The following is a 26,014-nucleotide window of genomic DNA, read 5'->3' on the forward strand; positions in this document are numbered from 1 at the left end:
TCTGGAAAGCACCAAAAATGTAACACTAGAAACAAACCTGTACTGGTCCGAGGGCGCCTGTGGGAACTACATGACCTCATAGCTTTTACATCTCATTTTCTATGACTTTCAATCATGTTTGGGGGATACCAGCAGCCTTCATAAGATCTTTGCATGGGTAAGCTCTGCAGCAGATACATACATGTCATGCATTAGCATCCAATACCAGAAAGTGCCCAAAGGACCAGAAAAGTTTCTTTGTAGGTAGAAGCAGAAAGTAGTAGCATGTTATAGTGAATAACAAGCAAAACACATTCTATTTTTCAGACAAAAACAAAAAACAACACAAATTTAGTGTGAAAAAGAAAATAGAGATTTACAGAACATCCACGATCCAACCAGTCCCAAAGCAGTCCAAACAAGTGAACACCATTTCTTTGAAAACAGTGCCATAAGAGCCTTAGATTCCATAAACCATTAAGACATTAGTTTTTCATCCAGAAAATGACACTTCTTTGCTTGTGACCAGCCCTATTCTTGGGAGCACAAGTTTATATTAATTCAAAACGAAAAGCATTCATTCCTGAATGACCAGCGACATCCCATTCCATTTCTTTGAAGTGTCTCATCCAGCTTTATTTAAGTTGGACCCTATGCAGCGCTGACAAATCACAGGCTGAACAGATTTATGGAAAGAAAGTTACTTTCTTTTCTCTCTTCTGTACGTGGATATAGTATTCAGTGTTATTTTTCTTTTCCTCCAAATACAAGAGCTTCATGAAAAATACACATTCAAGAATACCTGTAAGAAATCAGAAATACAACAAATTTTCAAACTTGGAAAGGGATGACAGGCTTCAACCCAAATTGGCACATGCTTTGTTTGTCTCTTTGGGACTTGATGGTCTGCATTGATAATGGTTTTTGTAGAAAATACTCACAAGGCAAAGAAAGTATCTTAGAGGAAGAGAGGATTCATTCTACTCAGAGATTCAACTTCCTTAGGAAAGCAACTATTTTCTCTTTTTGCATTAAATTATGTATCACTTAAATTCCTTTATGAATAGAATTTGGTGGAAAGCAGGTAAAGCAAGTCAAGTATTTGTTTCGTCTGAACTATCACGAACATGGTGACTTCTTTCTGTCAGGCTACAGCTCTCCCATAGTGCTGCTGAAACATCTTTATCAGAAGTCAAATGACATTGAGAAATTCTTGAACAGCCCTGTAATATTTCATCTTTGTCAGTGGTAAACCACCATTGCACTACCAACTGCTGGTTTCCATCCCATTAGAAACACTCAGCCCTTTATTTTTCTCTATCACATAAAACAAGCCAACCAGAAGAAAACGGATTTCATTTAAGCCATTGAATAAACTTTCCTGTCAGGTTGTTGCAGCCAAACTCCTCTAACTAGGACTAAACTCTCCATATAATGAAAAAACTCATAAAAATATGACATCATGATACCACTTTGCCTAGCAATGTTTCTTCTCCTCATAAGGAAGTTATCCCTAGACAAAATATTTTGTAAATATTTTGTTTGGCTCTTATTCTTAAGCTTTTGGACAAGCTAAGGATCATCCTGCTTCTACAGATGGTTACATAGCATAATGCAACAGGAGAGGAAAAGGTCTTTCTGGCTACCATTCTTGCTTGTTCTGTGACTGAGATGGCCTTGTTTTCATTGCTTGGCACAGCAAACAAGAGCCTGGACAGAAGCTCTGCCTTCGTTCCCACTTCATTGGGCAGTCCCGGTGTTGCATGCTTAGAACTTCTGTGGAAGAGATTTGCATTCATTTTCTGTTCTGCTCTCCTGTTCTGCAAGCTCATGGGATATCACACGACTTGAACAACCTGTCTGGTTGTACGAAGAACTACACAAAGAAATAAAAACTTTAGTCCCACTGTCCACATCGGGTATATTTTTCAAATTGGGTTATAAAAAGTACAACAAACCAAAGGAAGGAAGTGGAATGTATTCTAGAGTAGTAAGATCACGTTTTGCTTTATATTGTTGCATTTTACATCTACATCACTATTTACGTTTTACAGAACATTTTAACTAGAAACTTTAAAAAAATGCACAGAAGGTCTTGCATGAACACTGTTGATCACTAATGCAAGAGAATGGCATGAATGATCACCAACGCACAAAATGAATGTTTTTCTCTCACTCCATCCGTTTTGCTTCCAGAAGTTTTAAGGTGTTGAAATGACAAAGTCACCAAGCACTTGGGGAAACTAGTGAATAACCACTGCTATCGAGTATAGTTAACTCAACTCCAGCATGCCAAAAAACTATTCATGAAGATGCAGCATTATCATCTAAAATGGAAGGTATCTGCTTTGTTGGTACCTAAAGCAACAACTATGCCATACACCCCCGCAACGGGTACTTCTAGGCCAAAACATTATTGCTTTCCCATGCAATCCATTCTCCTGTTCTCCCTGCTTCCACCTTTAAGGCAGGAGGAAGACGCTAACAGAGAGAAGCATGCTAAGAGAGATGATGGAAACTACTCTCAGGAAACCACAGAACACTTGAAACCTGCCAAAGGCAAGTGATAGTCATCCAAAACCAGAAATCCTCTAAACTACGACAACTGGAAGCTTGAGTAATGTATACAGCTTGACAGCACACTGCTTCAGATTTTGGCCTGCTGAGTTACATGAGCCAGTGCAAGAACACGCAGGCAACTCCGCAGGCTAGGCACATGCAAATCTGACACGGGCACATTTGAAATAAGCCCCTTCCTTGCACCCTGTAGCCAGCCTGAATTACCCCTGAAGCCTGAGTCAGCACAGAGCTGATTCAGGTGTTCTCAGGAGTTTCCCCCCTAAACCAGCTTAAGCCAAACCATTCCTTGCTCCTTCACCCACAGCACTGCCAGAAGAGACTCTGGAGCAACACCAAGAACACTGCTCAGGCCTCCATAACAAGGAGGTACCACAGGTTGAGAGCAGCCTTGGCTACAACGGGGACACAATAACAGAAAGTGCCACCCTGCCTCTAGATTCCCCCCGAGTGTAAAAAACCTGCAAAAAAATCAGGCCCTGTGAAAATACACTGGACTCAGAGAGGCAACGAAGGTGGCCTCAGCCCGCCCAAAACCACCCTCCCTCCTCACGCCCCCGCAGCCGGCGCCTCCCAGAATAAAAACCGCGGAGCAAAATGGCGCCGGGGGCGGGAGGGAGGGGGCCCCTCCGGCGCAGCGCCGGAGGCGGATGTGACGTTGTGCCGCCGCCAAGATGGCGTCGCGCAGCCTGGTGCGCGGGGCGGTGGGGCGGTTGTTCGCCGGTCTCGTCGGGAGGGGCTGGCTCTCGCCGCCGGCCCGGGCCCTCCGCGAGGGTGAGTCCGGCCGGGGGGGGGGCTGATCGCTGGGCGCGGGGCGGCCCCGGGGCCGTGGAGGTGCCGGCTGGCGCCGCGCCCCCTTGCCGACGGGAGAGGTCGTTGGGGGAGGCGTTTGGGTTCCAAATGTACTTTTTTTCTCCCCTTTTCCTCCAAATAAAGGCTCGTTTTTCGCAGGCTGAATCTTATTTTCCTTTTTTTTTTATTGCAGTCGTGGAAGTGACTGAAGGCAACACGACCACAGTAAGTCTGCCCTTCCCCAGTAGCTATCTGTGCTGTGGCTTTTTCCTCATTTGGAAAGATATAGGCCTCCGGGTTTGTTCCTGAAGGGTCAGGACGAACAGGACCAAGTTGTACGGGGTGAAAGCAAAACAAGCGTAAAACCTGTGTTACACCTGCAGATGCCCAGGTAGATAGTTAGGCTGTGAAGTGCATCGATCACCCCCCACTCGGTTTCTGGTGACAGGGTCAGATGAGCCAAAGCTCCTGTCGGGACCTCGTGTGCTTGCGAAACCTGCCGCGTTGCTGCGCGGTTGGTAAAATTGGTAGCCCTGGCTGGAGGTGTTCTGTAGCTGAAATACAAGTGGTGGTTCTTCAGGTGCATTCGCTTCTTACAGGGTTGAGACAATGCCCGTTGCCACTCCTTTAACTAGTGTGCACAGGTACAAAGGAAGTCTGCCTGCTAATTTTGTCATTTCACTTCTGTCCTGGGGTGGCAAAAGCATGTGCTGTTTCAGGGTTGTTCTCTGCCCCCCACACACCTCACTTGCTTTTTTTGTTGTTGTTTTAATGTGTGTTATATTTGCTAATCAAACTGAATTGCATCTGTGCCTTTGTAACTGCAGGTCATACAAAGCTTGCATTTTATAATGTATTCAGTAGTATATATAGCATATTCAGTAGCATATTTCTTCTTCAGTGAAAGGGTATCCACAAAGCAAGGCCCTAAATCCTAAAAGAAAACTACTTCAGAAGATAAACCAGAATTTCTGAAGTAACCGATAAAGAAGAGCATCATCTTTGCTACAGTTTAAGACAAGAAATAAAACAACCAGAGCAGTAGAATTAGAATTTTATTTCATTAACACCTATCTGATCTGTAGCACTTTTTCAAAAGACTTGTAGTTTTTGGAAGAAGTGTAGAAGTTATTGGGGGAATGACAAGATTGAATTATTCTGTTCACATTACAAATACTGATACTGAGCTATCTACATTTTGGTTAGAAATGAGCAATACAGATATTCTGAAGTGTGTAAACACCAAGGGGGTGAGTGGAGAAAGAAGTATTTGAAACTGTCTAGAAAGCACTACATTAAATGATAATCTGTAAGTAAATGATAAAGAAGGGATAGGGTTTCTGCATGCTAATGAAACAGACAAAACCTGATTGTGCATGCCATTGAAAGTCTGAGTTTCCTTATTGTCCATGTTTAGATTAGTGAACACTGTCTTGTTTAAAACCTGAATAGAGCAGGTTACTTATATTTTATATGATATACCTAAAATATGCCCCTGAAACTAGGAAGACCTCTGGGTTCTCAATAAAAGTAAGTTTAAGAAGTGATGGTACATAAAATGGTAAGTCATTTCTTTCCACTCAAGTGCGTAACTACTAATCTTTTTCCAGATACCTAGAAAAGAGCTTACAGCATAAAAATTGTTTTAGCTAAACCTAACAAAGTATAATTTTTTTTTTGCTAGAAGTGTCTTCTTGCAAATAGTAAAACAGGCAGTATGGGAAGAGGGATGGTTGTAGTGAATTGCTGTACTTTGCACTCAGTTTGTGTTTCAAAAGGGATATAAATTATAATCTCAAAGACCCAGTGCGTTAAAGTTAGGCATGAAGTAACAAAGGTATACATTGCAGTAGCTGAACCCTTTAGAAAAATAATTCTCATCTCCTTAGTCTGTTGTAGAAATAGGGCGGGGAGATGGATATTTCTACTGTATAATATATTTCCTAGCATCGATCTAGGATGCATCAGTGGCCCTAGATCAGAAAACCTTGAACAAACGGTGTGAACTGATAAACTAAAGGGCTGGTATGTTTCTCAGCGTATCTTCTGGTCACTCCACTTATCCTACCAACACTAAAACAGACTTTTCTGAATTGTGATCATCCTATGTGCTCTTGCTTTTATCAGTGTTGAAGGAAGTGTTTGACATGAACCAGATGAATGAATCTCAGGGAAATCTGGATTTCATCAGCATACTGAGAATGTGGAGACCTTATTTTCCTGTAGGTTTCCTCTTAGTTCTCTAACAGAAGAAAAAAAAAGAGTGACTTAAAATATGACAGTCTTCAGTAGTTGGGAAATAATTACCAAAAACTGTACTCTGAAATTTATCTCAGGAAAAGTTGATACTGACATACTTATTGAATCTTTATTCATTCCCAAAATGCAGTTGCACTCAAAGTATAGTGTCAAGCCAGACTGGCAGACCTGAGGGAACCCCATACACTGACTTCCAAGAAAGTAACTTCACTCATGAATAAAAATTAGATACTAACTTGTATTTTATAGTTACTTTTTTTGGGGGGGGGGGGGAGAGGGGAGGGAAACTGGCTAGCCCACAGGAGGTAGGAGAGAAGAAGGCTTACTTAAGTTGACAGTATTCTTTCTTTTTTTTCCTTTTTTTTTTTCCTTTTTTTTTTTGACATACTGAGCTGCTTCAACTACAAATAAGCTTCCATCTTGCCATCAATAAATAAAGAAGAGGCAGATCCACAGTATAAAACAGTTTGGACAGCTCAGCCGGATGTCACTGTCCTATGCACACTTCTCCCTTCCCAGGTTTTCAGGTGCAAAAGGTAACAGTTCAGTCCAAATCAGTTAGACTTTTTTCTTAAAAGTAACAAAGCATTCCTCCAGTGTGGGAGATTTGTCAGATATCTAGGATTTCTTTTAAGCTCTTTGCTGCTCAGAACAAATCTATTAATCTAGATTTAGCTGGGTCTGTGCTAGAATTTTAAAAATCTTTGCCTCTTGCAAAACCCTGGCATAATGGCAGATCTTTGGCATAGTGCTTCCACATTCCGTTCTATACCTCTATTTTCCTGCTTCTCAAGAGCTTTCTTGCATTATGTGAGGCTGACAATTGGTGTTCAAAATCTATTTCTTAATTTTAATTTGACCATTTGAAAATCCTAAAATATTCTGGAGAAAAACTGGTTGAGTTTGATTCTTTTCTCTCTATTAAGCTGTAAGTTGAGAGAGTTCTTGCTTCTATTCATAAGTTTTCTGAAAAAGACATGCACATACATATATATACTTGATATTCTTAACACTTCTACTTTTAGAAAACAAATCTCTCAAGTTCTTCCCACACAAACCTTCTAGATTTCTTTGCATGTTACTTTTAAGAAAAGTGAATGTTAGATGTCACCACTTTGTAGTTATACAGAAATGATCATAAAATAATCTCCTAAAAGCAAAGGAATTTTCTAGAGAATTAAACTGGATAAAATATTGGTGTGTTAAAATGAAGTCCCTACAAACACCTTCTAACATGCCTTTCTTCAATTTGACTTTTGGTCAGATTTTTCCCTATTGGTATTTTATAATCTAGAAAGCCTACAGCATGCATCTGCTACTCAGTGACATTCTCGTATTCTTAGCACACTTTTAAGGCTTTTGGCTAAAGAGTTGCTACACTTTCAAGACATGGTCAGAATGATGACTGTAATAAATGGAGTTCAGGCAAAAGTTGTATGTGCTTCACATTAATTGCGAACTAGATTAGATTTGAAGAAATATATACAGGAACTTAACAAATGGGTCTTCTTTGCCCTTTGAATTCATTTATTTTAACCATAGTCTGTATATATCCAAAGAGCTTGATCTGTGTGTATCTGAGTGAGCTGTATGATGCAGATACTGTCCCCTTAACATCTGTGCAATACTGATCAATATGTTCTGGACTTGGTGAAAAATATTCTTCAAGTCACAGGTGCATGCAGAGGTCTAAACTGTGAAATCTTTGCTGATCATTTTATCCTCTGAATTGTTTCTCAGATTGAAGGGAGAATTATAGAGGATGCTGAGGTGCCAACTCCTCCTAACCCCTCTGGCCAGTGTCCCATCTGTCGCTGGAACCTGAAGCATAAGTACAATTATGTGGTAAGTGTGATGACAGACAGTTTCTCCATCCCCGTAACTAGTTAACTATTACTGTCAGATCTTTGTATTGTGCAACCTGCCACTTTATTTTTTTGCTAAGCGTAGTAAAGGTAGTTAACTCCATCTCCATTTCTCTTGGATGTAAGAAGAGCTTCCTACATAGTAACTGTTCAGTTTGATAGATGGCATTCAGACTCCTTTGGTTTATTCTGGAAATTACAATGTTCTCTCCAGAGTCTTTTCTAGAATTTTTCCTGGAATGATCCCTTTAGAGAGAAAGGAGGAGGAGCTCATATCAAATAGGAGGCTTGCAGTTTTGTCCCTTCTACCTGACCATCTGATCTGAGGAGGCCGTATATCTCCAGTGTGCTCAGCTGCCCTTCAGTTCTAGCAGTTTCCAGTTGGAAAACAACATTTAGTGAACTGATTCAAGCCTCTTCTAACTCCAGAGAGGCCAAAAGACCTGACTAGGTCCGTTGCATGTCTTGAAGCACTGCAGCTTCTCATAGGATCGTTGTCTGCTAAGGCAGTAACTGTTTTACATCCCTTCTAAAGCTTTTGATGGATACGAAGGAGACCATACGTGTTTGCATCCCTTTCAGCAATATGTTTTCATTGCCTTCAGCAATTTGATTTAATTGAAGCATTTTGTAGGAATTACTAATGAGAAGTTTATTAACTAACGAGGCGATTGTTAACACTAAATGTGGAAGATGTCAGGGAAATCCTTTAATGCATTAAAACAAAGGCACAACAGTCAAGAGCACTTTTGAATAAGGAGATAGAGATAGAAGATGTAGAATGTAGCTTTACAAGAGGTCATTCAAACACAGAGTTTAAAAAAGGACTAAGTGCTCCCCTTGCAAGCTGAAAACACAGTACTGGAAGTGGAAAGGAAGAAAACCAGACAGGAACATGCTGTTACTAAGATAAGGCAAAAAAAATGCAGAATAAGTTAATGCCAGTAGGATTAGGGGGATACAGATACAAATACATCTGGAGGAAAAGAAATACTTGTGAGAAAGTCAGTCCACTAATGAGAGGAGAGGCAGACCAAAAGCCAGGTTGGCTGCAGAGTGACTAAGCTGTTCGCATGCAGTCCTAACACACATACAAAAGAGAGAAAATTATGTTTGAATAATTAGGTAGTAACAGCAATATTGGAAATGACTACTGCAAAACAAGAGAAAAAACAGGTACAGAAATAACTTAAGTATTGAATTAGGTACAGAGCAGTAGGCCTGGACTGTTTATAGTCCTCAGAACCTTAAGGAAATTAACTTAATAAATATATTACTTCACTTGCAGGATTTTTTTTACAGCCTGAAAAAAATTTTAAGGAATTACCAAGTGTTTTGAAATTATCAAGTGAAATACTGAACAGTTGAGAGAGGAAACAGAGTGATTTGGATGATTACCACTTGGTAAATTAAATGTGGAAATTTCTTAGTTAATGGTACCGAACAGGAGTAACCACAAATCACCTGCTGGATGGGATTACTTATGACTCATGAGTTACAAAGAACATGAGTATGAAACTAGTGCCAGACAAAATATTTAAAATTGCTCCAGGCAATGAAACAATAGATATGAGATCTAAATTAAGTATCAGATCGGTTTCTTTCAAAGCCTGTGTGGAAGAAATGAAGTTGTCTAGGATGTGAGTGTTGTCAGTGATTCAAACTAAGGCTGGATACAATATTGAGCTATGAAAAAGTTAGTGGTGGAAAGTGTTTGGTGTTCCCTGCTCTGGTTTTCACAACAAAGTGGGAAAGCTAAAAATACACTGAATTTGCACAGGATAATAAATCAGAATAAATGGCAAATACCATTAAGGTAAGTAAAGTACTACAAAACCATATTCAAATTTGTTTTGTGCTGCCCATATTTGAATGCAGGGACATCTTGCAAGAGATTTTTTCCTCTCTTATGATAGTTGAACTTGGCAGTGATCAAAACAGATTAGTCATTTACACTGGGAAATACTTTTCTAAGGTTAATTTAGTTTCATGTGACTTTTAAATGCAAGGAGTCAACAGCACCATTAAACCAGCTAGCTCTCCACAGATTTCCAGCAAGCATTGCATGAGTTGTACGTTAACCCCAGAGAATCTATAAACTGATGCCCAAGGATGAACTGAGCAACAGGATTGGATTGCATTTTGGAATTTAATATCAAGTCTCACGTTCTGTTGCTGTTTGTGGTAGAGGACTCTGCTGCAGATAGGCGTAACAGGGCTGTTGAGAATAAAAGAAGTGTTTCTAGGCAAATACATTGTGTTAGAGCCCAAGTTCCAGGGTTAGAAGTGGGCTGTTGGTCCTCACAGAGAATGTGAAGCTTGAGCCTCAGGTGTGTTTGACAGTGAACTAAGATTATGCATTTTCTTCCATCATGAAGTTCAGTTTGGTTTTTAGATCCTGATTCCTACAGCTCATTAGGGAAGCAAGAGAAAACTAAACACTAAGAGCCTTCAGCCAGAATCTTGAGAATCATTGTTGAGTTGAAATAGTTCCTTACAAGTTCTGTTCTTGAGAGACAAGCTAGGAGTGTGTCCTTCCTGGCTGTTGTGTTGGTTTTGAATGTATATACGTCTTGATTATGTACATATCTGCTAGTCTTGCTGCAGAGCAGAGGACAACCTGGACAAAAAGCTAAAGAGAGCAGCGTGAACTGGTAAATCAAAACTATAGAAGATTCCTACCTCAGTATTTAGAAGCATTGCTCCCTGAGGCTGATGGGAATTAGGGGAAACTTCGTTGCTGGAGCAGCTTGCTTCCTCTACTTGAATAAGTCTCTTATGTGTGTGAGTACTTTGTTCGAGTCCTGCATTTTCAGGCTTTGAAATGTTAGTGAATAAAATTCTCCCCTTCTCTGCACAAAAACCATCTCTACAGTTTTCTTTTCTGCAGCAGCGATGAGTACCAGAATCTTGATATGCTCAAATAGTAAAGTGCAAACATTTAACTCTGTCAGTAATTAAACAGTAACACAATTTACTCACCAGTGGTTGTAATTGGCCTAAAGGTCTTTAAATTGAGAAGAGCTATTTTTTCTTAAGGATATATCCTCATTCATACAGCATAATCTGTTTGATAAGTGATTAGAATAAATGGGTCACGGTAGTTCCTTTGAGATTCCATTTGATAATCTGAGATCAGATAGTTGCATAGAGAGCAAAGTGTGAGCTTTTTTTTGCTTGGGATGCTTACAATTGGACAGAAAAAAGCACCATGAAAAGGGAAGTGTTGAATTAGGCCCTGAGGGAGCTGGGTAATATGACCTCATAGGACTTTCCTTTTGTGATATACAACTAGCACAGTCTAAAGTAGGTGCATAATGAGTTACTTTAGCTGTCAGAGAACCGGGGGACCAATGTCTCCCAAGTTATTAATCAACTGAACAGGCATTGTGAGCACTAGCAGGTCACCATTCCAGTCTGCCTCAGATCTGGTGTGGAGGGCAGCAGTTGTCATTGCCAGTTCAGTCTTTAGCCTCTACTGAGGCTCAAAATAAAGAAGCCCATGGTACAAATTGCCATTGTTTATGGCTTGGGTATGTCTGTCCACTGAAACTGAGACCTCAGTTGATTTTTCGTAGCCATGTAATATCCATTGGAAATTTAAAAAGATGGTCATTGTCAGGATGCAACTGGATTAGAACCTGCAGTCCTGTTACGAAATGCCTAGAGACTGGTATACAGCTCCCAGGAGTAAGGGAGGAGGAAAAAAGCAGATTCTTACATAGCCTGAAATAATGCCTGACAGACTTGTCTGGTACAGACCAGTATTCGTTTGGTTACACAGACAGGATACTTCTTTCTTGGGGTAAATAATGGTTTTAATGGAAGACACATAACCAGTCAAGGATCTAGGGTTTCAAATTGACTGCAGATACTATGTGTCTGCATTTCAGTTGCCGTCCATTCACAAGAATGTGCTGCACATAGTGTTTGGTTTATCTGGTTTATTCAGTCCTTTTAGAGGTGAAGGCTAAACTTGTTTTTCCTTTTTCCCCCTTATCCACTTCAAACATCATTAGTCTGAGTGGGCAGTAAATATGTCATCTTTCTTTGGCAGTAAATAGGGGAAACCAAACTGCAAGTTTTGCCTATTAGCCCTAAATTAATTCAATCCAAGTTGTTTTCATCAAATGCTGCAGATTACAGGGGTGGGAATCTGCGTCCAGCCTCTTGGGAGCTGTCCAGTGATTAAAGCAAATCCGTGGTTATAGGCTTGGCTGTCCATTAGCACAAAATGTGAATTTCATGGAACATGACGGCACCCTGTGAACTTGCCAGACCTTATTTTTTTTCTCTCTCTCGTTATTCTACATACTTGTTCACTTCCCTCCACAGCTGCCCCCGTTGGCTGTACCTGTCTGCCTTCTCCCTGTGGTAAGATGCATGTGTGCGAGTATTCTGGGAGAGGCACCTGGCATGTTAACTGTGGGGATCTTCAGAAACAGACAAACCTTTCGTCTTGTGTGCAGTATTTTAGGCCAAACAGCATAAGCGTTAATTTGGAACTGCAGCAGCTGTGACATAGATGACTCAGTTAAGAAATGACTGTCACACAAGATAAGTTGGTCAGCTGGTGAGCTGGTGGTCAGAGATGATAATAGAGAATAGATTTTCCTGTTTTTTTTTGGGGGGGGGGATTTTTTTTTCAGAGGGAGAAAAAGAATATCTCCCTTTACTTCCCACCTTCCCCCTTTGCATGGAAACACTTGATAGCAACCCTGTGACTCCATGAGATGTGGTGGTAATATGAGAAAGCACTTGAACCACATATCCTAAGCCCTCCACAGGAGCCTGTGGCCTACTTAGGCTTTCATGGCTGTAAAGACTGGAACAGCCTCAAACTTGCCATCAGCTCCCTCTTTCCTCTTCCCCACAGAGGAATACAGCAGGCTAATAGAAAAGTCTAGAAAGTTTTTCTCCTTCTAGGCACTTGGAACTGAACAGCCCTTTCTCACTTAGTGAAGTGAGATGTTTGTGCTAAATGGCAAATTGAGCTGTTGATCTGGAGAATGGGATGGCTAAAGATGGAAAAACATGGCACTGAGACTTGCTCTGTTTCTTGGGTCTAATCCAATGCATTTCAGGAGCGGCCGAAAGTCAGTGCCCTTGGCCCGCTTGGCTGGCCTCGGTCCAGTTTCCACCAACACAGCTGCCTCTAACTGCTCCCCTGGTTACTGTCCTCATTGGCAAAGCCACGTGTTAGCTGGGCTGAGGACATTTCACTTCCCTTTTACCCATAGATAGCCTTTCAGGAGTTCACTGCTAGTTGCCCAACTGTGCTATTCTTGTTCTTTGGATACAAAATCACTCTATATGGTGGTTGATCAGGCATTTCATATCAGCAAGAAGTTGCCTGATCTATTGTGTTTTCAAAGGAGCTGGATCTGAAAATCAGCCAGAACATGTTAATGTTGGACAAGCAGAGGTAGAAAGGAAGCCAGATAAGGGAAGAGGGAAATTACATGTGGTGATGATACTAGTGAGGGTGGGTTTGGAAAAAACCCTCTAAATTCTGGCTATAGCACTTGTATGACAGCATCTGTCAGAATCAGTCATTATCAGAAAGCCATGCTGAATTCCTGTGGTCCACTTCAGAGCTGAGCTTGTCTTCTGCTATAGGGATGAATGTATAAATTCTAGATAGCTGGGTTTTCTGGATGTTCATTTGATATCGAATTGTGATTGTTTGCCTTTACAAGGGCAGTAAATGAAGCTAGGCATGCTCCAGGGACCTCCGTGTGAAAGAGAATAGATAGGGGATGGGAGCAGGTTTGCAAGCAACAGGCACAGTCAGGTTCACCCATTGTGAAAAGCCACCAAGTACTCTTTGTTCTCCCATGTTGCCCCAGACCAGGGGGTTATTAAGAACTGATGTACCTGTCTTGAATTCTCTCATGCTGTGGGGGTGCCTGCAGGCAGGTCCCTTCCAGCCTTGAGCAGTTTCTGCGTGATCCAGCTACACCAACTATGAAAATATTTACAACAGCAGCAGAGAAATAAAACTTTCAACCAGCAACAAGTCTGTCAACAGATGGGGGAAAAACAAGCATGGTGTCTCCAGAGGCCCTTTGGGCCAACTTATGCTGATGTCAGCATATCAAGGGGACCTGTCTACATTGGCCTGAGGGGTGCATCAGCAGCTGTGCCATGTGTGGAAATGGAGAGCACATATCTGAATGTTGGGCTGTTTTACTGTGCAGTTACTGGTACCCTCTCCAGCAGCTGTTACACTATGTTTAAAAATTTGTTGTACTGCCCTTTGATATTATCTGATCTTAAGGATCCCTTAGATTTTGTTTTTATTAAGAAAGCTTTATACTTCTAGAGCTCTTAATCTGAAAGGTCAACAGCAGCGTAATCTATGATCCTTGAATCCCAGCCGAACGCTCGGCATGCTCTGCTTGCACCTTCTATCCAGCATGGCTTTAGCAGGCCCACCTAATGCACACACAATCAACGGACTGAAGACAATAATTTATTTTATTAGGTCTTTCATATCACAGTGCATTTCTTTCCTTATGAAAAGCTTCCTCCTATGGTATCTTGGAGCATTTCTCTGCTCTTTACCCCTCCAGAGATGTAAGTGAAGTTCCACCATATGAAACTGGATGAAAGACTAAAGAATAGATAGCAGGGAACAATCCTGCTCTGAGGGAACAAAGAAAGGACCAGAGGTGATCTAACATATCTGAGACCTTTAGGATAGCAGCTGTGATGGCATTTCAAGTTACATAAACACTGTCCATCTGTAGGTCTTGTGTAACTGTGCCTGAGTACCTAGGACACAGATTATCTTAGATAGAATCTTGGAGCAAGGGACAGTGAAGTGGCAGAGCTTGCAGCTGACATAATGTGTTTATACTAGTGAAGTCAGGGGAAGACTCAGACCATCTGAGTGACCTAACTGAACTAAGCTGTCAGGCAGAGTGACGGCAAGCAAAAGCCACTTGTTGTCAAGCTGCAGCCAAAAGGCGTAGGAAGGGATGATTATTGTTTTGTTTTGCTTTGTTTTGAGCTCTGTACACAGCTTGAGGGTCAGCACAACACCTAAGAATCACAGCAGTTAAAGTAACTGTAGCACTGATGGGTTTGCCCTTCTCTTGATCCCTCAGGACGTCTTGCTATTGAGTCAGTTCATCCGTTCTGATGGAGGAATGCTGCCACGGAAGATTACAGGCCTCTGTCTGGAGGAGCACAAGAAGATAGCAGTCTGTGTGCAGATGGCTCACCGAGCAGGTACCTAGCCTCTTCCTCAGACAGACTCTGTACTGGAGGGTACCAACAGAACCCTTTGAGAGGGTCTCCCACCCCAGCAATGTAAGTGAGATTTCATTGTCCAGTCGCTCAGCAAACTCATTATGCACCAAGTGTTGGGACAGGAAAGGGGATCAGGGACTATCCTCTTTCAGAGAATATTGTTCTCCTTTCCGTGTCTTGTCGTCTGCTCTAGAAGCAGACATTTATCCCTGCAGAAAAGCATACAGTTGCAGAAACATGTGGGAAGTGGCTCAGTTTGAAATAACTAATGATTAAGTATCAGCTTCTGAAATGACTTGCTTTAGCACAAGCTTGACCTTCTACCTCATTAATAACATGTACCTGTCTACCCTATGCCATACGACGATCTCTTTGCTTTATCCTGGCCATGCGTCCCAGGCTGACCTAGTCTGCATATCATACTGATCTGGTATCTGAGTTGAATCCAAGTTAAATGGACTGAGAATTTTAGTAATCGTATTTTCATCCTGGATATGGAATCTGACTAGACACTAATGCCCTATGTGCTCTTTAAAAGCCTGTTCAGTGAGCCTGAGTGGTTGTGCCTTTGGTTTCGTATTACTTCTCAAACACAGTATATTTAGCAGAATTCCTAGCTTCTCTCTGACTGGGGTGTAGGTTAACCACTGTCTAAAGAAAGAATACCACTTCTACGGCACGTGAGTTTCTACCGTGCTGCCCCAGTGGGGGTCTGAGCTGCTTGGTTTATGAGATGAACGTGTAACGTAGTTTGTGCGTGCTGAGGAGGCAAGGAGGCATTGCAAAACCTTCTCATGCCTTTCTTTTTCTGTCTCAGGTTTGTTGCCAAACCACAGGCCTCAGCTTCCTGAAGGACATGTTCCCAAGAAACCCAAGTTCAACAGGTGAATAGTCTTGTTTTTCAACCTACCTTTTCTTCAGGATTAGTTTGGAAAAGGAAAAACAGTTCCTTGTAACTGGGTAGAGCAAGCCTCAGGCAACAGGGCCCATAAAGAGTACGCGTAGAAGGACTGTCTGCCCCTAAGTTCTCTTGTCAGCATTTCAAAGACAAACCGCATCTCATCCATCCACAGAGAGCTAAAACTGCCACATGTGTTAGCTTACGCCCACTCTTCCTCAGCTGCACTGGCCTCCTCATCACTGGTAGGGCTGTCACAGAAGGGTGCCCCAGTGATAGTGTCTAACCCCCTCCACAGCAGGCATCCCAGAAGGGTGCCCAGGACGAGTGCCAGCTCTGAACTGGGGGACGAGCAGCCACAAAGAGCCTGTCACAAGCCCACTTCCCATCTGGACTGCAGTTAGTAATTCACCTTGAGTCTGCCCTTCCTGTGCGAGGAGCTCTCTTCCCCCCAGGGGGCTGGGTGGCCCCGGCCTGTGGTAGGCAGCTGAAAGCCTCCTGTGGCCGCCTGCGCTGGGGGCGCCCCGGGAGGTGCTAATCCCTGTTTACGACCTCGCACTCCATTGCCCTGGGGATGTCAGAGCAGTTTACAAACCTTGCCCAGGGGTTACCGGAGGCCACGGGCCTGCTGCTGGGCGAGCTCCGGCAGCAGGGCTCGGGGCAGCCCAAGGGCCCCCTGCCTTTCCCCTCTGACTTGCTGCAGTTGAGATTTGAGAGAATCTCTTGGAAATGTCCCCAAGATGCTGGCAGGCTGCGCACTGGGTGTCAGTGAGGATCAAGGTAGAGAACTCTGCTTTTGATGCAGCCCTGCAGCCATCAGGTATTTCAGCTCCGAAAACCTTTGCAGTCCTGTATCTTTGGGATTCTTTAGTCACTAAGTCTATATAGCAGCTGTGGGGTGGAGCGCAGTATCTAGTAAGCATTCACATAGCATCCTAGCAGAGCAGGTTGGGACAGGAAATGGCAAATCCTGTATCTTGCTGGAATCACACCAGGACTCCAGATTTAATGCCCTGACTTCTATAAATTGTTCCATGTGAGAACAGAGGGCAGATACTTCCAGATACATTCTACATACAAGTAGATGTGCTGTACTTCTAAAGGAAAGTACAGAGATAAGTATCAGAGTCCTCCCTAGTGCACTTCTGGTTCCTCCCCACACCACCCTTGTTTTTCTTTATTTTTTTTTTCCTCCTAGCGAGGGAACATAACAACTAAGATGGGGGCAGAATTGAGAAAAAGATCTGAACAGAGACAAGGAATGGGATCAAGAAATCAGACTGAAAGTTTTGTTGGTGGTGGGGAAAGAATTGCTTGAGTGAGTCCTGAAGCCAGGAGGGAGTGCATAGATACTTCAGGAACGCTCCTGTGCTCCTTCCTTGCTTCCTTCCTCCAGCCTGATGGGACAAAGTGGTCCTCACAGGACTGAAGTGTCTCCATGTGCTGAAGACACTCAACCAGGACTTATTTGGGGAATGAAACCAGAACTCTTACCACAAAATTCCCGCATAAATGACTTGTCCATGTTTACCTTCTCTTTGCCTCTGTACTTGTTTCTAAAGCCTTCTGTAAGTCCATACTGATTTGGGAAGCACTCAGTCTATGGTGCTGCCAAAGGCAACAGTGAGTTAGCACGGGAGGCAGGGGCAGAATTGGGCTGGGTCATTGATTTGATTCATTGGATTGAGTGGAACAAGCTACCTTTTACAGTGCTGTAAGAACTTGACCAGGACCTCCTCAAAGCCTCTCTGGTATAATAGCAGGACTTCTAACCTAACTGAGCATGTCCTTTTGTTGCATTTTTTTCTACTGGGTTTCTAAGTGCCAGTACATGAAGGCATCAAAGGCTCTGCAAGGAGCCTATCACAGCAAGGACTATATAGCAGAGTTAAGTGATGTATTTTCCAAATCCCTGAGCTTCAGCTCTCTTTGGGATGACTGTATTGGCTCCTTTAGTCCTCTTTAGCTCTGCTTAAATGAGAGATGATAATGTCTTTTAGCACTGCTGCTGTAGTATTGGGAACACAAATGGGGAGTCACTCAGGTGCCCTATAATATGTGGTTACATGAGAGCACACTTTTTGGGCCAGTGGTTCAAGTCGTACCAAGGAAGGAACTCATTAACATGTGTTACATTCCTTAGCATCAATTTTACCAGCCCTTGTGCTCTCCAGCTCTGCCTGCAATCATGGCTTTTTCCTTGCTCCACCAGTTGATTTACTGTGCATGTGGGGTTGAAATATATTTTCCTCCACCCCTGCCTTCCTCCGCCTCCAAAAAAACCCTGCTGTAGCATGTTGGAGCTATTGATTTGCCACTGGCTGCCTGAGGGGTTTTTAACCTGGTCCATGAAAGAACCAGAAAAGCTGGACAGCAGCTTGCCCGTTATTCTGCCGTGGTGCTTGCACTAGTAAAAGAGGCATCAATTGCTGGACTCTTTAGGAGTCTGACCCTTCTTGACCTAAAGAAAGTAGTCATGAGGTAACAGGCCAGTGAAGAGAAGTGGAAACAAATTGGTATCAAGGCTACAAACTTAGATGGATAATTCTCACAGGTGGCTAGTAGCATCCAGTACGTTGAAAATTTAGGCCATTCCCCATCCAATATGCTTAATTCCTGCTGTCTCTCCCACTTGCTCATCTGCCTTCATTCTCTTGCCATCAGGGCTTGCATTGCACATGGAAGAGAGCTTTGCATATAGAAGACACATGGTTCCTGTTATAGTGTCTGAAAGTAGGAAGTCTGGTGCAAGATGAAAAGAATAGTGTGTTTCAGACTGTGACAGTAAGAGTTTTGCCCTGCTGAAGGACAGCATGTCTCACCCCTTCTGCCCTGAAATTCCTCTCGTTGTTCCCCAGTACTGAGAGATAAACAGTCTGTTGTCTAACCCTTTGCTCTGAATTTACAAATCTTTCACATTTTTAATGGAGGGACTTCTGAGAAGTTACAGTCTATTCTGGATGTTACCCCACATTTTTTCTGTGAGAGTTCCTATTATCTGGGGCAGAAAATCTTTCAAAGGAGCTCAAGAATATTTTGCCAATAGTAAGGCTCTTGATATTAGACTACACCTTCAGCTGCTAGAGTGACAGAACCGAGATGGGAGTCTAAGATAATCTTAGGGACAGATTTCACTAACAACACCAAAGAGCGAAGGAGATTCTTTGGGGGGAGTGTAACTTGAAGCAGGAGTCAGAGCTTAGCACCTCGTCTACAGTGTAGACCTGAGCTCTACATACAGTGTCTGGATGTAGACACTATGGATTCAGAGCATCAACCCCTGGCTGACAGAAGCCTGTCAGATTGAGGGCAATTCTTTTTGTGTCTCTCCATTCCTGCAAAGTTCTAGCTGATGCTCGCTCTGGCCAATCTTATTGCAAGGTTACATCAGTATTGCTCAGAGCAGCTTCATCTGTTAGTGAAGGAGGAATAAACCAGCCTGGTGAAAGACTTCTGCTTTGTCTCTCCACTGAAGTGAGGTGCTACCCAGCTCAGGACTTTCTCCATAATGTAACAGCCAACAGCACAAATTACCCAACAGGTCATCTTTGTTCTTAAGAATCTCTCTCTCAAGTGAGATTCTTAAGAGAGAGAGCTCTTAAGAGAGAGATTCTTAAGAATCTCTGTTCTTTGCTCTTGACATGCAGATCAGTGGTATGCCTGGACAAAGGTGCTAAGGAAGTACATAAAGAAGTGCTGAGGAGCTGTGTTAATGCTTTGGGAGCACCAGGGAAGCTGCTCCCCAGTTTTCCCTTGGCTTCACTTGTGACTCTCTTGGCCAGGACATTTGGCCTATGTCATGTTCACTCTGTCTGAAGCAAACCTGCTTCCAATACAAGCTATCTGGCATGCAGTGGTTATCACCTAGCTGAGATTAAAAAGTAACGTGCCACCACCTGGAACTATCCGCAAACTGTCTTATTTTAACTAGCATTGGGGTGCTGCCCTGGAGTTGATCTAGTGAAACAAAGGTGGCTATATCACCCAGAATCCCCATGACTGCTCTGCCTCTCCAGAAGATGCTTTTATGATGATTACTCAATGTTGTTTTCCAAAAAGTGGAATTCCTGCTCTGCTTTCTGAAGTGGTTGTATTGTTTCCATTGTATGAACTTTGGACACCTTTTCCTATACACCCAGATTTCCCTGCAGACAGGTAAGAATTTCCTAGCTTTGTATTGGTAAATAGTGGCGTGCAGATCCTGACTTGTTCTTGGTCATGCAGCTTTCCAGTACAGTATGCAATCATCTCTTTAGGAGACAGTGTAACATGGAAAAGGAGTTTGAAAACTGCAGAAGGAGGTACAATATGAAAGTGAAATGTCAGTTGAGCCAAGCTCTGGTCATGGGGAAGGTAGGAAATGTGTGAGAATAGCTTGTGGTCAGAAATAAACAGGGGAGCAGTCCACAGCTCCCTGGTCTGATCTCCCTACTGTAGTCTAGACACTGCCCAGGTGACACCTACCACAGTATTTCTCATTTCTTGTGCTTTAGTTCTTTACCTTTTTGCTTTATGACTGATTTGTTTTTGCCAGTTATAGCTTGTGAATGCTATCTGTTAGTTGCTTTACTGGCTTTGGGCTCTTTTGCAGAAATATAGCCATCAGAGTACCCACATACTCTTCAAGCTATTTTGTCTACTTTCCTTCCCCCTCTCTTCCATAAATCTGTCTGCAGAACTTGGACATGGAAAACCATTCAGGTTTATTCCCTGTCAATGCAGAATTACTCCCTGTGGTTCACTTCCTTGTGTTTGGCCTAGGCTAGATCGTCCCTGTTTCTGAGGGACGATTCCACAAGCAAATTTGTCATGCGGCCAAGGATTGTTCCCTCATCCTCAGCCTGACTTTTCCCTTTCAAAACTTCCTGATGTTATTTCTTAATTTTGCCTCTGTTTGTACTCCTGCCCGGCATATTCCAGTTAAGTGCTGCAGCAATAAAATATTTTCACTAGCCTGTAAGGCTGAGGAAGTTTTCAGGGATTTCACCAGCACTGTGCAGAGTGACAGACTGTTCTCAGATTCCAGAGTCATGTGGTGCAGGCCACCACACACCAGGACTGTTTGGGAAGCTGTCAAGCACAGCTGCAGATCAGACTTCTCTCTTTGCTTTCAGGACTGGAAACCTGAATAGCTCAGCAATCTTTTCTCCAGCATGAAAGCTGTTGAATGGATAGTGTGGACTAATTCTTTGTCTGGAACAGCCACTGAGTTCAGACCAGCATCTGGAGGCTCCTTTAATGTGAATATAGCACTTGTTTTGTTTTGGTAGGTCCAAAATATTGATTAAATCAAAAGGAGTGAGGGATGTCACAGACTCCCTGAGCCTAGGCTCTGTCAGCAAGAGGTGCTGTAAATTATAGAGTACATGATTGTGAGTGCTCAACTTCTACTTTGTTATCATTTTCTTCCTGGCAGAACAGAAATTGGCACAGGTAATATCCAAGTTATTCCCTCCTCCATCTCCTGAATTGAAGAAGTTGCCATGTGTTAGCGAGGAGGCAGGTTCCATTTGAATTCCTCATAAATTATAAAGTTCTCAGGCTCTGTGGACCCTGGAGCAGAAACTGGTTTCACTGCTATCAGTGTTTCACTCCAGTAGCATGTGGTTTTTCTCATCTGCATGAAAACTGTGCTGTGCATAGCATGTGAATTGAAAAGCAAAGAACCAGAGAGGCTGCAGGTGAGCAAAGCCAAGAGGCATCCTGGGAAGGGATGTGGCAGGGAGGAGACAGTGTTGCCAACACTTTGATCGAGTGCTTCCTGCACAGTCTGTAGCTCTGTCTTTTGCTTTTAATCCAAATGAGCCAGATTGAAAAAGTTCAGCAAGGGTTCAAAAGTTCGGTCTCAGACTGCACTAACATGGCCTCTGCCTGGGCTGCACGCAGGATGCAGCTGCCCCATGTGTGAGTCCTTTCCCTTACTCCAGTATGTGGAAGCCCTGTGCCTCTTCCTAGGTGTTAAGCAGCAGTCTCTAGCTGCTGAGAAGCAGTGGAAAGTGCTTTACTGGATAAATCCCTGGAACCTGACCTTCAATTTACCACAGAGATTTTAGGTGATTACAGTGATTGCAGGTGACAACTGCAGCTGTTCCACTGTTCCATTTTATGTTTTGCCATTTCCCATCAGGATTGGAAGTAGCTTTGCTTATTACCTCTTGGCACCATCACACATGCTGGTGATGGAGACTACAGGACTATCTGCATAGGCCTTAATCAGACTTCTCAAGTGTGCAGCTGGAGCCTAGGGATTCTGGTTGTTGCCTGGGATCTTACTGTACTTGACAGGGCAAGCATGTCCCCCAGGTAAGTTGTTGCTCCCCAAGATGTAGCACTTCTGACCTTTTTTTTCTAGAAGGAGGGCTCTGTGTGCTGAGATAACAGGTTATGAGACTGCAGACCGGGTGCATTTGGGATCCATGTGGAAGCTCTGTCCTGACAGCCCTCAGCTGTTTGAGAAAATTCAGACCATCTGCCAGTGTGTGCTTGTAGGGCCTTGTAAAAAATCCGCAAGACAAGCTAGGTGGCTGGATGCAATGCATAGTTGGGTGACTTGGCTAGAAAAGAGTGTAACGAATTTGCAAAACACAACCTTATGTGGACAGCAGAGTTTTCAGAGAAGTCTTACATTAGGCAACATGTTTTGAAGTTTTTGTATGTGAGTTTTGTGGATTGTTTTTACTCTCAAGAAGAAAAAAAAATGTTTTGTGAAACAGTAGGAACTGAGGTTAGTCCAAAAGGAAAAGGAACTTTGTAGACTGACTGCTCCCAGGCATCAGGCTTTTGCCATTGCTGAATCAAGGTTAAAAAAAAGGAGGGGGGGCAGCAAACAAAATAAGACAAGTTTGAGGTTGGGACAAAGCAAGTATTAAAAGAGCTAAAGGCAAATGTGCTTCAGGAAGGGAAAGCATCCAAATGTCTGTTTCAGCTAACAATGAAAAGCCCCAGCCTGCAGTCCCCAAAGGAGGCCAAAAGCCTGGACCAGAGGGCTGGATTAGACCTGCTCAAAAGAGAAATAACAAAAGCTTTAAAATCAGGCCATTACTAAATCCTCCTTCCTATGCAGAATTCGGGTGTGCGCTTCCAGCCCCCACACAGAAACAGAGGGGTTTCTTAAAAAGCCACTGTCTCTCTAAACCTGCACACAGCATTGATGTGTATCTCACATTCACACATTCACTTCTCTCACAGTGAGATCATTTATTATCACAGGAGCACTTTCCCGTAAGCATTTGGTCGCATGACCAGAACTGCACTTGGCACACTGATCCATTAAAACAGTTTGGGATTTTTGTCCTCCTTCACTCTAATCTTGCAATATCAAAACTTTCACTACAGACTTCCACCTACTGCAAGGGAAATGTAAAACGAAGGGCCTATGCCCATGTGCCTGTCAAAGACCCCCGAACATCTCCCAAGGGAGGCTGCCTTTCTTTGGTTCTTTGCCAGACTCCAAACTAAAGAACTGCTTTTGGTATCTCTGAACTCCCTTTGCATTTGAACTTAAGAGACTGGAGACTCTCTTACTTCCTGATATGTAAGGGATTCCACTAATGCACTATCATGACAGTAAAGGTCAAAAGACACTAATTTAATGCACGTAAATGATAGACCTTGTTCCATTCTCTCCCCCATCTCTCTCCTGCTGTTGGTTCTAGCCAGTCTTGATAGTCTGTCATGACTATCAACTCCTCAAAGCAAAAGCTACAATCTGTGTGCAAAATATAAGTGTCTTAATTTCAGTGGCAGGAACCTACAAGTGTGGTTCATTTTTCAATTTGTATTGTTCAAGATAGCTGATAAAGAAAAGTGTTAGGAAAATATGCTACTGTTATGCAGATTGTGGCTGCCTGGCATCGTGAGCTTCTCTGCAGACCTCAATCATGCATCAAGTTCCCTTGAACAATGCATTACATGGTCTCTGTCCAAAGTTCTTAATATCTCGAGTTTGTATGATGCAAATAAAAGGTAACACAGCTCTGTGGGGAGAGCATGACAGATTGAGGTTACATTAAGACTATGGGATTACTCAACACAGGCATGCAAACATCGCTGGACAAAGTTTATCAGTCTGATCCAAATTCTACTTTGTTGAAGTATTGTTTGTGCAGATTATGCGAGGGTTTTTACTTTGGATCTTTATTGTCTGAAGAGACTTCTCTTTCTCTAAGGGCCTCTATTCTCTCTGTACTGGTAGCAAAAGATTTAAAGCCTAACAAAACTCCAGGCCACCCAGCCAGATGGTAAGATTTCCAGTAACTGATTCTGTATCTGAGATCCCCTGCCTGTTTGCAAAGCCAAGCCTAAAACTTCAGATGGTGAAAAATAAAGGCTATTTGCCAGACATTGCTCTTCACAGGAATTTGCAGTTGTGCTCATTCTATTTGAGTACCTCGTACATTTACATGTTGTGCCTTCCTGCACAAGCAAGCTGGAATAGTGTTGTACAGAAATAATATATCAGATTTGGGCATATGAAAATATATGACTAGGCCAGAAATCTGTCTCATGCAGAAGAAAAATCTGCTTAGCCACTGAAAGTAAATGAATCCCTTTCTAGAGGTTATTTTATACTGAGCCTGGCCTTTGTAACTGACTGACTTTATTCAGGCCAGCTGTTGAAATGACACCTCCCAAGAATATGGATGTTGGATGGATTCAGACTTGGAGTTAGATGCAATGAAGGGATTCAGCATTCCAGTTTAGCTACAGATGGACAACTTGCCAGCAGCCCAGAGACTGCTCCCTCATTTGTTCCAATACTGGATCTCATGGCAGGTGCCAGTGGGTTCAATAAAGAGGTGCAGCTTAGATGTTCCAGAATGAAAAAAAAATCTGAACTGAGGGAACTTTGTCCATGGTCATTGCCTCCTTTCAGAAACACGCCATGTGGGGAGGCAAAAGCTAGGGTGTCTATTCTGCTTAAGTCAAAACCTTTTCAGTAATTAGTCTCAAGCTAATTACTTCTGTGATTCTGTGAAACTGAAATGTGTCTATGTTTTGTTTTGATAGGTATCTGACCCGCTGGTCTGTCAGATCTGCAAAGCCCATCTGGAAGAGGGGCCCTAAATGGTGCAAAATTCCCATGCCAGTTGGACACCCTATACTAAAGGATAATGTCAAATACACGCACAAGCCCATCTATTTAAACCACTAGAGCATAATGGAACTGGCATAGACGGTGAGCACAGCTGTTTTAAACTGCTCTGCCCTTTCTGCAAGTTCGACAGTACCCACAGTTTTCTTATTCCAAAACACTCATTAGTATCTTGTATTATCCCCAGTGAATAAGCAGTAATCTGCTCATCTCAGAGGAAACAAAAAACAGCAAAGCAAAATTTGACGTGCACTAGGATTTGGAGGCAGCAGGGGACAAAGACTTTTACCTCAAAGCCAGAAAGAATCTGATGATTTGTGTTTCACTGTGGTCCCGCAGTGGGTCAGGAGAAGGTTTTTTTTTTTTTTTTTTTTCTCCTTCTTTTTCTAGCACTGAATGGTGATGCTCCATTTATGTATTCTTCAACTCAGATTTGCCTCATTGGGGCTTTTGTACTTGTGACACTGACGGGAGAAAGCCTCACGCAACTCAATGCTTCCTTGGCTGTGATGCAAATTATGTTAATGACTGCTGAAGTTAAATATTTTTATAATTGGTACTATCTATAATTTGAAGTAGAAAACCTGTGGTAGTGGCTGGCATGACAGTGTCAGCATGTGTGCATCTTACATGCCTGCTAAAGGATTCATGGCTTGTGCTTCACTCCTGGATCTAACAAATACAGAAAATTGACATCTTTAATGACTTGGCCTGTTTTTTCTCCTTGCAAATACATTTGCCACAAGTCTTCTGTATCAGTGATACAGTGATAGCTGCTTCCTAGTACAGTTTGAGGCTGGCAGATACACATCATTTTCTGTCATATAACTGAAGGGTAACATCATTTCTCTCTCTGTAACATACATCCAGGCATCTTCCACCTACTTCTTCCACCATCTTCCACTTCTACTTGAGAACTGCTAGATATGGACCTGGCATAAAAGTCTCATTAAATTTATTGGGGACGTGACTGCTTTGGCTCCATTTCCTTGAGATGTATCTGGTGATTAGAAATCACAGCTTTTTTTTAATGTACTGCTATTCCACTGAGCCTTGTATTGCTTTCATCAGAATCATCTGTTAATACCTGTCAGCATGGAGAGAAACAAAGGATGAGGATAAGCCCATATTACTCAGGAAATCAAATTAGATTATAATGGTTCTTTTTAGTCATACTTTGTGAAGTGGAAGTTGTAGATTCAGCCCCTTGAGCTGGCCAAGATCTTTTGACTTTGGGAGACAGAGCCAACACTTCATTAATTATACTGAGATAAAATCTCTGGCTGACCCTCT

At 42.6% G+C, this 26,014-nt stretch overlaps 1 protein-coding gene across 2 annotated transcripts; it reads left to right on the top strand.

Moving 5' to 3' along the window:
* Window positions 1–3,223: 3,223 nt before the first annotated feature.
* On the top strand, window positions 3,224–25,423 carry MRPS18A (mitochondrial ribosomal protein S18A). 2 transcript variants are annotated; one of them, XM_062572017.1, is made up of 6 exons: window positions 3,224–3,330; window positions 3,542–3,573; window positions 7,348–7,452; window positions 14,585–14,708; window positions 15,547–15,613; window positions 24,637–25,423. In XM_062572017.1, the coding sequence occupies exons 1-6, from the start codon at window positions 3,231–3,233 to the stop codon at window positions 24,779–24,781; spliced, it is 573 nt and encodes a 190-aa protein (XP_062428001.1). In that variant the 5' UTR covers window positions 3,224–3,230; the 3' UTR covers window positions 24,782–25,423. The 2 variants fall into 2 exon arrangements, with proteins under 2 accessions (XP_062428001.1, XP_062428002.1); XM_062572018.1 differs by lacking the exons at window positions 3,224–3,330; window positions 3,542–3,573 and adding an exon at window positions 6,024–6,143.
* The last annotated feature ends 591 nt before the right edge of the window (window positions 25,424–26,014 follow it).

Source organism: Rhea pennata, chromosome 3, assembly GCF_028389875.1.
Source record: "Rhea pennata isolate bPtePen1 chromosome 3, bPtePen1.pri, whole genome shotgun sequence".
Lineage (NCBI taxonomy): Eukaryota > Metazoa > Chordata > Aves > Rheiformes > Rheidae > Rhea > Rhea pennata.